Consider the following 13,352-nt stretch of genomic DNA (forward strand, 5'->3'; position numbering starts at 1 on the left):
AGAAAAAGGCAACAAGTATCAGATATAGACAGCTAGGATCGAGCAAATTCCTAGAGAGGAGTATAAGGACAGTAAGAATATACTTAAGAGGAAAGTCAGGAGGACAAAAAGGGGACATGAGACAGCTTTGGCAAATAAAGTAGTGTGGGTAAGTTGTTGGAGGGGTAAAAGCAAGAACTGATTAAGGACAGTCAACATGGCTTTGTGCTTGGGAAATCGCGTCTCACTAACTTGGCTAAGTTTTTTTGGAAAAGGTGACTGTTAAATGCAGAATGGTAGACACTGTCCATAGGGAATTCAGCAAAGTGTTCAACAAGGTTCTGCACAGTACACTGGTTAGTAAGGTTAGATCAATTGGTTTTAGGGGGAGCCAGCCAATTGGACACATCGTAGTTTGGAGGTAGGAGACAGAGGGTGTTGGTGAAGGTTGCTTTTTGGGCTGGAGGCCTGTGGACAGCAGTATGCCACAAGAATTGGTGTGCCAAGGATCAGTGCTGGGTCCACCATTTTTCATCATTTACGTAAATGATTTGGATGTGAATATATGAGGTATGATTAGTAAGTTTGCAGATGACATCAAAATAGACGGTGCAGTGGACAGTGAAGAAAATTATCTCAGAGACCTTGGGCAGGTGAGTGGCACATGGCATTTAATTTAGTTAAATGTGCTGCACTCGGTAAGGGAAACCAGGGCAAGACTTATACAATTAAAGGCAGGGCCCTAGGGAGCATTGCCGAACAAAGAGACTTAGGAGTGCAGGTGAATTGTTCCTTGAAAGTGGAGTCACAGATCGACAGGATAGTGAACGTGGCGCTTGGGAAGCTTGCCTTCATTGGTCAGATCATTGAGCATCTGAGTCAGGACATCACGTTGTGGCTGTATGAACATTGGTAAAGCCACTTTTAGAGTACTGCGCATAACTGTGGTCACCCTAGTATATGGAGAGTGTTGTTAAACTTCAGAGTGTGCAGAAAATGTTTATATGGATTTTGCTGGGACTGGAGGGTTTGAATTATAGGAAGAGGCAGAGGCTGGGACATTTTTCCTTGAAGCGTCAGAGAGGCGACCTTACAAAGTTTATAGAGAGGAATATATAGGGTGAAAAGCCAAGCTCTTTTTTCTAGGGTTGAGAAACCACTACTGATATTAAATAAAAACTTTAACAACATCCAGATATAAAATGTCACTGTAGGTTTCCTACATTTGCCAATAAATCCATGAACAAAAGAGCCTTAACATTTGAAAATAATACCATTAGCTTCCAACATTACAGTACACAAACATTTTTCATATCTCTGTATAAATCAAATCTCTTCTTTTAAGAGGAAGTTTTTAAGAAGGATATCAAAGGGCATGGGTACAAAGCAGGAATTTGGCATTGAGTTGGATGATAAACCATGTTAATATTGAACAGTGGAGCAGGCTTGAAGGACCAAATGGCCTACTTCTGCTTCTATTTTCTACATTTAACCCACAAAGTAATAATTCAGAAGATGGAGATAACTGCAGAAGTGACAAAACATTCATTGTCAGATTGAAAAACAGTTAGGTCTGTAATGCCTCCTCCACATGGAAGGCTAGTGCAGATAATACGAACTTCATTTCTAATGCCAAACCATGGAATGCCCTATGCTTGTTCCTCTGTGTGCTAAACTGCAAAGAGGAGCAGTGCCAAATATACTTGACCACCTATTTAGCAGTTCTCTGCTTGAACATTAATTTCTCACTTGGTTTTCAGAGCGACTAGATTAGGTTGGAATATCTGGTCAACATGGATGAGTTGGACTGAAGCGTCTGCTTCCGTGCTACGCATCTCTATGAATGAAAGGTATTCACTCATCTGAATCCCTCCTTAATCAGAACCTCCAATTAAAAATGGTCTTCTTTCTTACATGGCACTTCATAATTTCTGCTCACATTTCAGTAAATCAGAGCTGAAGTCTTCTATACTTTTACAGCTTTCCTAGTTAAATGTGTTTTGAACATCCTTAATAAAGTTAATGTTTTGCTCCACATTTTTACACCTTCCATCAAGTCAAGGGGAGATTGAACTCTTGTTTCCAACCACATGTACTAATTTCACGTGGGAATTTTCTGTTGCCAGTGAGCAAACTAAGGTTTATAGCGATTCAAGTAAAAAAAAGCTAAAATGTTAATTTCTCAGAATTGCTTGCAAACATGATGGACATTTTCATGTTCAGGAAATTTCCAAAGTTGTTGTCTTTGAAGAGAAAAGCAATAACAGAATCCAGTCAGACATATTTAGCAAATGTACATGACTCTCAAATATTAACTAGTATGATTCTGAAAGGAAGAATAAATTACATTTATTTTCGCTACCTCTAGCTGTGTCATCAGGATTACTTAAACTACTAACAGATGAAGGTATTTCGACTGCAATGCAGTTACGAGATCTCAAATGTGCCTTTCATATTACAGCAATAAATTTGCACTCTTCTTACAATTAAATCACAATAAGGTCTCCTGTCTCTGAACCATAAACCAACGCAAGGACAGAAATGATTGAAATTACCCTACATTAAATTTCCATTGTGTTTAAAACAAAAAATTCTCAAGTCGCTCACCATAATAATCAAGGATATAATAAGCTTGATGAACATCTGATGGCTGAAAATTATATTAACAATATGGCATGCACACAAGTATGCAACTAAAATTAGTGAAACTTAGACAGCTATTAAATCAAGCCTTAATACCTTTCAATTAAACCAACAACAGCACTTACCTCACCAGGAGCAAGCAGTGCTGCTCAAAGGCTCAGACACCAACTGTTTAGTCATGCAGCTTTCCTTTTCTGGCTTGTGATACTATATTCATTGAGAAATATTTTGCAAGCAGAAAAAAAAAGTGTATGGGTATTTCCATTCTCCGGATAGCACAAACCATTCCATGGGCAGAACTGCCACCATAGTATGGGTACTGTGGATGCGTCAGGGAACCTTTTACAGATGTTTATTGCTACACAACTACACCTCATTACTTGCTTCCACAATGATTTAGAAATTAGCAAAACAGTACATAGGGTTGCATACAATCAAAGCCCACAAGACTTCATTTCTAGTAAAATGGAACCTCACCTACATATCAAGCAAACTAAACAACTTTACCGACTCAAACTTAAGCCTACAACTACATCATTCGTTCAGAGTTTTGGTTCCAGCTCAAAAATGTCCAATTATCCACTGTTGTATTTCACTTCATTTGGTTTACATTAGGGCTGTACAATCATATCATCCCACTTTGAAAGAAACATAAACCTTTTCGTATGAAAATAAAATGGCTTCAAATTAAAAACAAACAACGATAGATAAACCTATTCATTTCAATGAGGATGCCAATAGTAAAACAGAGTAAGCCAGAGTATCAGATGGTGTAACAAAATTTATCCTTTTCCCCATTGATCCAAGTTATCCGGGAATAGCAAGGGAAAGAAATCATGGTGGAAGTCATCTGCAGACTCCCAAGGAGCTGCCTCGCTGCAGGAGGAAGGATAAAACATGGGTGTCATGGGTGATTTTATTCTGCATATTGACTGAACAAATCAGGTGGCCATGGGTGATGTGGAAGACTTCAGTGCACTTGAGTGCATCAAGTAGTTGCTTCTTATAGCAGTACACTGCAGAACCTACCCTGGCACAGACTATTTTAGATCAATGAATGAGAAATAAGGTGGATTAATAAGAGCTTGAAGTTAAGGATCCTTGGGGTTAGCAAACACAGCATAGTAGAATTTCAAGTTCAGTTCGAGGGAGAGCAACTTGGGTTTCAGACCTATGTCCCCAACTAAAATAAGGGCAATGGCAGAGGTAAGAAGAAAGAGAACATATGCTGGGAAAACAAACTAAGGGGAAAGTCAGTGAATGAGCAGCAGCAGATATTCATGCAGATATTTCATAATGCTCAGTAAAAAATGTACTCCAGTCAAAAAGGAGTCAATGAGAAGGGTGAGCCACCCTTGGTTAAGAATGGTTAACAAAGGCAGTTAAGGTGAACATCCAATCATAAACCAAGGCATTCAAAGCTGCAAAAACTAGAGGCCAGAGAATTAGGAATTGTTGCTTCGGAACCAACTGTGGAAAACTAAAACATTCTTTAGAAAAGAAAGTAAATTGGCAAAAAAACCAAACCGCAACAGCTTCTTATGTATATATTTTTAAAAAGTTATTAAACTAATTGAGGATGCAAATAGGGAATTGATAATGGGGTAAAGGTAAATGGCAGATAGTTTAAGTCAATATTTTGCACTGGTGTTTATGGTAGAGGACACAATGAACACTGAAAAAAAGAGATAAACAAGGTGCCAATAGGAGCAAAGACCTGGTAACAGTCTCTAACAAGAGGGGATAACAAAAAGATTTGACAAGCTAAAGGGACTAAAGGCAGACAAGTCCTGCATCCAAGCTTCTTAAAAGAAGTGGCTACAGAGATAGAGGTGCCATTGGTCAACATATTAACTCACTTGATTCTAGGGAGGTTTCAATGGACTGGAAAATCATGAATGTGATACCCCTGTTCACGAATGGAAGGAGACAAAAAGCAGGAAACTATAGGACTTTTGGCCTAACATCTGTTATTGGGAAAATGCTAGTTCCATTAAGGAAGAAACAGCAGGTCAATCAGAAATACTTAGCACAGAGTCAGCATCGTTTTACAAAAAGGAAATTTTTGAATGTTCTTTGGGAATATAAGAAACAGAATGATAAAGGGTAAGTGCTAGATGAAGTGCATTTTGATTTTCAGAAGACATTCGCAAAGGTGCCACATAACAATGTTACAGCACAAGATGGGAGCTCATGACATCAAAGTAATGGATTGAGAAGTGGTTAATGCACGTGATAGAGTCAGGGCCAGGGTTGGAGGATTTGAGCCATAGGGAGAGGCTGAACAGGCTGTGGCAGTTTGCCCTGGAGTGTCAGAGGCTGAGGGGTGACCTTATAGAGGTTTACAAAATCATGAGGGGCATGTATAGGATAAATAGGCAAAGTCTTTTTCCTGGGGTGGGGGAGTCCAGAACTACTGGGCATAGGTTTAGAATGAGGGGGGAAAGATATAAAAGAGACATAAGGGGCAACCTTTTCACGTAGAGGGTGGTACGTGTATGGAATGAGCTGCCAGAGGAAGTGGAGGAGGCTGGTACAATTGCAACATTCAAAAGGCATTTGGATGGGTATATGAATAGGAAGGGTTTGGAGGGATATGGGCCGGGTGCTGGCTGGCGGGACTAGATTGGGTTGGGATACCTGGTCGGCATGGACAGGTTGGACCGGAGGGTCTGTTTCCATGCTGTACATCTCTATGACTCTCTCAGGCTGGAAAAATGTGACGAGTGAAATGTCACAATCAGTCCCAGAAATTACCTGTATTTACGATCCAAATTAATGACTTGGAGGTGGGAGAAAAAGAGTGAGATGTAAATAAATTTGTTAACTACAACATACACCGTCTAACTATTTTTGTATAGTGAGGTATTAAAGAACCTGCAAGGGGATAGGGATAGATTGAGACAGTGGACAAAAGCTTGTAGATGGATTTTACTGTAGGAAAGGTGATCCACTTTGAGTGAGAATTAAAAGGCACACTATTATTTAAATAGAGTGAGACTCCAATAAAGTTCAGTGCAGAGGCATCTAGGCATTCTTCCCATGAAACACAATGTTTACATGCAAATACATCAAGTAATTACGACAGCAAATAGAATTTGGCCTTTATTGCTAGGGGCTGGAGTTTAAAAGCAGGGAATTGTCACAACTTCACAGAGATTGGTAAGGCTATACCTAGAGGACTGTGTACAGTTTTGGTTCCCATATTTAAAAAAAAGGATCTACTGCAATTGGAAGCTGTTCAAGAGATTCACCAGTCTGATCCCTAGGATCAAGGAATTGATTTATCAAGAACAGATAAACAGGTTATGTCTTTATTCATAACATTAAGAATATTTGAAACAAACAAAATTCTGAGGGAGCTTGACATGGTTTAAGGTATTGTGCTTAAAGTAAAAGATGGCGGCGACTCAGCAAGTCTGAGTCTATAGTCCTCCTCCCAAGACCGAGGCAAAATGGGCCACCCTCCTCCACCACACTCACCAAATCAATTAAAAATAGTTTTTACTTAATGTAATTAGTGGTTTAGTGGGCGGCACGGTGGCACAGTGGTTAGCACTGCTGCCTCACAGCACCAGAGACCCGGGTTCAATTCCCGCCTCAGGCGACTGACAGTGTGGAGTTTGCACGTTCTCCCCGTGTCTGCGTGGGTTTCCTCCGGGTGCTCCGGTTTCCTCCCACCATCCAAAAGATGTGCAGCGTCAGGTGAATTAACTATACTAAGTTGCCTGTAGTGTTAGGTAAGGGGTAAATGTAGGGGTAGGGGTGGGTTTCGCTTCGGCGGGTCGGTGTGGACTTGTTGGGCCGAAGGGCCTGTTTCCACACTGTAATCTAATCTAATCTACTAAATTTAAACAGTTCAGTCTCCAATAAAAATGATTAGGGGGAAAGGAGCTCGCAGTTCTCAGCAGGCAGGAGCCTCTCCCCCACCCTCCCCAGCAGCAGCAGAGGCGTCCGCAGCTGCCCCGGGGGACTTACCTACGGTGGCGAGCCTCGCGGAAATAATCTCCAAACTCGACGCGAAGATCGATGCTTTCATTGAAGAGTCCTGAAGTCGATGGAATACACTCTCAGCCGCACTACAAAAGCACGGCCGAGACATCGAAGAAATTGAATGCCGAGTCGGAGGGGCGACCTCCAAGGCCATTGCAGAATTGGCCGTGGATCGGGTCCGGACTCTCGAGCAGCAAGTCTGGACCTTAGAGAATCACATTGACGACCTCAAGAATCAAGGTCGTTGAAAAAATATTCGTTTGATGGGCCTTCCCAAACGGGAAGAAGGAGGCCAGCTTACAAGGTTCCTTGAACAGTGGCTTCCACAGTTATTGAATCTGGAGGCTGGACCAGGCCAGGTAAGGGTGGAATGGGCCTACCAGGTTGCAATACGCGGGCCCGGCTCGAACCAGCGCCCCTGCCCGGTCCTGTTCTGGCTGCAGAGCTATTAGGTGTGGCAGATGCTCTTGGAAGCTTCCAGAAATCTTGGGAAAGATCCCCAAGCCATGACTTATAAAGGATCCAAGATTGTTATTTCAGGACTTTCCCCCCAGCTTTGGTCCGAAAGAGGAAGGCATTTGATGAAGCGAAGAAGCGTTTAAGGGATTTAAACATTCAATACTCCTTGCGCTAGCCAGCTATACTACGCTTCAGCCATGAAGGGTCTGTGTATAACTTCGGATCACCGGAGAAGGCCAAAGAACTTTTGGACTCTCTTAGACAAATTATAAGAGTTAATTGATGTTGTTTTGCCCTACCCTCACCCCGGTTTACCCACTTTTTTTTTTCCTTTCATTACCTTACTGTTTAATATTATCTCTGGGGGGTGGGAAGAAGGGTTTATTTATTCATCCTTTAATTAGTGATTTTCTCACCCACCCCGCCTTTTTTAATATATATATATAGGCCAGGGGGTCTAGTTAATGTAGATGGGGGGGAAGGTGGTTACCTTATCTTATTTTATCTTTGTCCTTGGGAGCGGGGTTGTTTTCCCCTGTTATTTTGTATTAATATATTTAACTATTATTTACTGAGAGTGTAATTTTATAGTCACTTATGTTAATATATGGTATTAACATTACCAAATATATTCAGGTGTTAGTGTGGGGGGTGGGGGGGGGGGGGGGAAAGAGAGGTGGGGGATAGGGTACTCACTGTTAGTTCTAGTTCAGTCGTATACTTGAATTTTCTTTATCCTATCGTGGGGTGCCTGGGTCAAGGGTGGGGCACTGGTTGGGAGAGGTTATGATGGGTTTTTTGGAAAGGGAGTGATGCCCCCTGGGAATAAGGGGGAAGATCTCTGCTTAAATACATTTTATACTTTTTAACTATTTAGAAATAATTTTTTTTAATATTGATCTGAATGTACTAAAGAGCTTTTATTTTTGTCTATTTTATATTCTCTATACTTGAGATGTTTTGGATAAATACGGGTTTTGTTGTGATCTGATGTTAACACATTCCGAGCATGTATAGCACTGCTCAATTTGTATGTTATCCGTTGGTTTTTTTTTTCCTTTTGAATAATGTAAAAATTTTAATGATACACTGGCTAGTTGTAAGTTAGATGAGTAGTTAGTTGAGTTTTGTCTTTTTTTTCTCCTGGTATTTCTGTTTTCTTGTTTGATAGATTTTGGTTATCATTTATTTAAGATTTAACCGTATATCAATGTTTATACTTGGGTTTTTTTTAGTTTTCTTTTGTAAACTTGTAAAAACATGTTAAATTTTCAATAAAAATATCTATTAAAAAAAATTTAAAAAAGTAAAAGGGGGCAAGTTCAAAAGGAGATGCAAGGCAAGTTTTATTTACACAGCGAGTGGTAAGTACCTGGAATGCATTACCAGAGGAGGTGGTAGAAGCAGATACTCTGGCAACGTTTAAAAAGGGTCCTGAAAGATATATGAATAGGCAGGTAATACAGGGATACAGAGCATGTGCAGGCAAAAGGTTTTTAGTTTAGAAAGACCTATGTCGGCACTGTCTTGGTGGGCCGAAGGGTCTGTACCTACGCTTTTCTGTTCTTTGTGCTTTTTGCTCTAGATATCGAGAAGATGTTTTCATGAATGGGGGAAATCTCAAACTAAGGGATATGGTCACAGAATAAAAGGACACTCGTCTAAAACTGAAATATGAACGAATTTCTTCACCCAGAGAGTAATGAATGTCCTTTACCCCAAGAGTTATGGATACTAGATTAAAGTATTTAAAAAAAAAGATATTGAGCTAATATTCCAAAACTCTATGCTGAGCTAGCATGAAGCAGTAGGTGAAGCCTGAGGCAGATCAGCGATGACCTTGTTGAATGGCAGGCAGGTTTAAGGAGCTGAATGACCTGCTCCTATGTTATGTCTCTTATGTCCTTGTCTTCCCTTCTCCTGCACATAGTGATCCCAAAGGAATACTTACCTAACCAAGTGTCTAAGACAAACATTTTTTTTTTAAACCCATGGACACGATATGGCTAAGCTCAATCTTACTCCAAATTACATCTACACACGCTAATCTTTCCTCCAAGCACCCAATTACCACAGTCAACTATCACAATAGAGATCATGAATGTCCTAGTCTGGGTCACATAGCACCAATCCTCATATTATAGTGGTCAGTAATAAAACCTTCTCATTAAACTAGAGGTTACAATTACAGTGCACAAAACTATCACTGAAGACTTGATCACAGATCAATTCACTCACTTTCCTGAACAGCCTCTTCATCATCGTCAGGCTCTTCTTCACTCCCTCCATCGTCCAGCAGGATTTCTCTCTGTTTGCTTGCAGCTTTGGATGCAGCTTGTCTTTTCTGACGGCCATCTTTGTGGCCTTTTTCATCTTCGCTCTCATCATCTCCTGCTAAATGACGCAAATAGACAGTGGATTTAATTTTAAAATTATTTAAACCCATAGTGTTTATACCGGCAGAAATTAGACACTTGTGATGTTTACAGTGCTAACATCTTTCTGAAGTGGGAGTTGCGACTGTAATGTTATTCAAACCCTGTAGTAATGCTTGATGTAGGGCATGGCAAATAAAATATCAATTCAAATGAGAGTCTCACAGGTCAAACAGAGTAAAAGGACCTTTTCTCTGCAGGCAGCTATGTTCTACTGCACCTGGTGTACACAAGTTTGACAACCTTCCTTCGAGAGGCACTGTTTTTATTGCTTTCTGGATCAGTGGTGCTGGAAGAGCACAGCAATTCAGGCAGCATCCGAGGACAGGCAAAATCGACGTTTCGGGCAAAAGCCCTTCATCAGGAATAAAGGCAGAGAGCCTGAAGCGTGGAGAGATAAGCTAGAGGAGGGTGGGGGTGGGGAGAGAGTGGCATAGAGTACAATAGGTCAGTGGGGAAGGAGATGAAGGTGATAGGTCAGGGAGGAGAAGATGGAGTGGATAGGTGGAAAAGGAGCTCGGCAGGTCGGACAAGTCCGGACAGGTCAGGGGATCGAGTTGCTGGAGGTTAGAAGCTAGGATGAGGTGGGGGAAGGGGAAATGAGGAAACTGTTGAAATCCACGTTGATGCCCTGGGGTTGAAGTGTTCCGAGGCGGAAGATGAGGCGTTCTTCCTCCAGGCGTCTGGTGGTGAGGGAGCGGCGGTGGAGGAGGCCCAGCACCTCCATATCCTCGGCAGAGTGGGAGGGGGAGTTGAAATGTTGAGCCACGGGGCGATTTGGTTGATTGGTGCGGGTGTCTTGGAGATGTTCCCTAAAGCGCTCTGCTAGGAGGCGCCCAGTCTCCCCAATGTAGAGGAGACCGCATCGGGAGCAACAGATACAATAGATGATATTAGTGGATGTGCAGGTAAAACTTTGATGGATGTGGAAAGCTCCTTTGGGGCCTTGGATAGAGGTGAGGGAGGAGGTGTGGGCGCAGGTTTTACAGTTCCTGCGGTGGCAGGGGAAAGTGCCAGGATGGGAGGGTGGGTCGTAGGGGGGCGTGGACCTGACCAGGTAGTCACGGAGGGAACGGTCTTTGCGGAAGGCGGAGAGGAGTGGGGAGGGAAATATATCCCTGGTGGTGGGGTCTGTTTGGAGGTGGCGGAAATGTCGGCGGATGATTTGGTTTATGCGAAGGTTGGTAGGGTGGAAGGTGAGCACCAGGGGCGTTCTGTCCTTGTTGCGGTTGGAGTGGTTGGGATTTTTATTGCACCATGTGGCGATTTACATATAGTATACAGCATAGTAACAGATAATTCAACCTAAAAATTGTTCATGCTGGCGTTTATGCTCTGGGTTATCAGGACCATTGCGAGCTTCTGTTTCTTTTTTAGTATCCTTAACAGCCTCATCACTGCAATTCATTTGGTGGTAGGTAACTATTTGAACCCAAAAACTTTAAGCATCATTAACACAATAAAAATATCAGCAGTGAAATTATAAAGTGCAAACAAATTCATGATTCTGATAGGGTCTCAAGAGGGTGCATCCATCACACTGTACTGACACTTATGCATATGTTAACAATCATGGGCCAACTGCAAATAAATAATTTTATGACTTTGTGGCTAAAACAAATAGAAAACACTTTCAGGATTATTATAATTAATTATATTGTCAGTCCTTAATATCCTTTATCCTATTTTAGTCAATCAAGATATGTTCTGAACTTAGAACAAAAAAAAATGCACTGGAAACAGAGGATCAGTTGGACATTAAATGAATAATTATGTTATTTTCCAATACCAAAGGTCATGATATTTAAAATAAGTCATACTATCCACTTGAACATTCATTTGTATAGCTTTTCCACACAACTTAACAAAAACCACTAAAATTAAACAATCCATTCCGTTTTTAGAGGACACAGAAAGACTCCATTCTTGATCATCTTTTAATATATCCTCAGTACATGTGTTCCACCATTGTTTTGAAGAATAAAATTAAAATGCATCACACTGCAGATTTTGACAAATGTTATAGAAAGGGAAAATAACCTCCCTAGAGGTAAGTGGACTTTGATTAAAAACTTTTACTTTACAGCGCTCTCAGAGTACCCAGATTTCAGCATCATTCACTCATCTATCTACATTTGCCTAAGTTCCTGTTCAAAACCCCACAAAAATAAGTTTCCAATGATATGTGTTCTGTCATTGTGTTAATCACTAGTGGGAATCTATGAGCCCTGTTGACTTAAAGCAAATGTTGATTTGCTGGAAACCAGGTTAAACAAAAACGCTCTCAGTAAAAGTCACTCTAATCAGCTAAATAAAAACAAGAATGTAAGATATCAAGTGACTTAATCTCTGCAATGTACTAGGTTTTAAAAATCAGTTGCAGAATCATAAAGCTGAAGAGGGTCAATCACCAGTGAAGGTTTAAAAAAAAACTCTTCACTCATTGAAACAACCACAAATTCATCCAAGTGCCACTTCATGTAAGTAGGTTGAAATAAAGGGCAGGAACACCTTTAGTTGAAATAGAGTGGTCTTCAATTTGACTTGTCCCTTTAACATCAGTGCACAGAAGAGTTCTAAATAAGCAGATGTGGTAGATGACAGGTTATATGCTGAATTTGTTTTAAATGAGGCTGCTCTCCTCATTGCATCTCACCCTCTCCCCAGAAAGTGGAAACCAGGTCATAAATTTCATTCGGTATGTCCACTGCAACATTAAGTAAAGGATAACAGAAAATGTGAACACTTATGAAAACACTGAGACCCTCTGATCAGTAGTGTTCTTCAGCAATAGGACTTCCAGATTAGACGTTGGAAGCTAAATATGTATTTTAAAATGTCTAGAATTTAAATGAGAATTATATGGAAAAGGAGACCATTTATGCAAAGAAAACATTTAAATGCCAAACCAGCTGAACATACTCTCCATACTGGTATGTTTATTTTGAATGAAGCAGTACAGTAGAAGTAATAGCATGTGCATAAACAAAATTATTCTACTTCATTCATTATAGTTCACATATATGCTGGTCATTTAAAAGGAAAGACTGCAAATAAATGAAGGCTACAAAAAGGCACACAGAAGTATGATGTGGTTTCTGTAGGTTAGCAAGATAGCAAACTTTTATTACACAGGATGATTTGAATGGAAAACTTTCACCTTGAATCAGAACTAAAGCAGAGTACATAAGCTCCCTATAAAAGGAAAAATATTTTTAAATGAGGCAAATTATTAAACATATTGGGATCAAACAGCAGTGAGATTGGATGAGAACGCTTGCATTCAGGAAAACATCATTGCTGATGCAAAGATGAACTTTGTGCTGTTAAATTGTCAGAAGAATCAAGCACAATTCAAAGTAGTAAAAGAAATAATTTAATTAAAAAATGGCTTATATACGAAGAAAATTAAATAAAAAGCCAAATGAAAACACTGCTAATACAGGCAAGCTTAGCTATTCAACAGCAACAGAGCAGAGCATGTGCAAAAGCAAATGATTCTATTTCACTTTATAAACGAAACCCATAATTATCTTTCAAGTCTTTGGTATATTTTGTTTGAGCTATCAGTCACCTCACACTTTGCAATAGAGCAGAAATAATGCATAAACATGAAAATAAATGAGACAACTTTTAATTTACAACTTAGTTTGACAAACTTGTTAGGAGTTGTTTAAGCATGTTACTAATAGAATGGATAAAGGACAATCAACGTATTAAAAATAGAGGTGCTTCACAGGAGCATAAATGAAAGAAAATGCCACATAAGGGCAACTATATGGTAAGTTATAAGCAAAGTTTTGAAAGGAATGAAGTGACGCATAGGCAGAGATCTGTATGAAA

General features: G+C 40.3%; 1 protein-coding gene across 1 annotated transcript in view; it reads right to left on the reverse strand.

The window, feature by feature from the left end:
• Positions 1-13,352, reverse strand: part of nucks1a (nuclear casein kinase and cyclin-dependent kinase substrate 1a) — a 44,014-nt gene that overhangs the window by 7,647 nt on the left and 23,015 nt on the right. The window contains exon 6 of the mRNA XM_043716515.2: positions 9,313-9,468. Coding sequence (XP_043572450.2) covers positions 9,313-9,468 — 156 coding nt within the window. The remainder of the gene's footprint in view (positions 1-9,312; positions 9,469-13,352) is intronic.

Source organism: Chiloscyllium plagiosum, unplaced genomic scaffold (genome assembly GCF_037043375.1).
Source record: "Chiloscyllium plagiosum isolate Xiang-an unplaced genomic scaffold, Cpla_swu_hap1 HiC_scaffold_26, whole genome shotgun sequence".
Lineage (NCBI taxonomy): Eukaryota > Metazoa > Chordata > Chondrichthyes > Orectolobiformes > Hemiscylliidae > Chiloscyllium > Chiloscyllium plagiosum.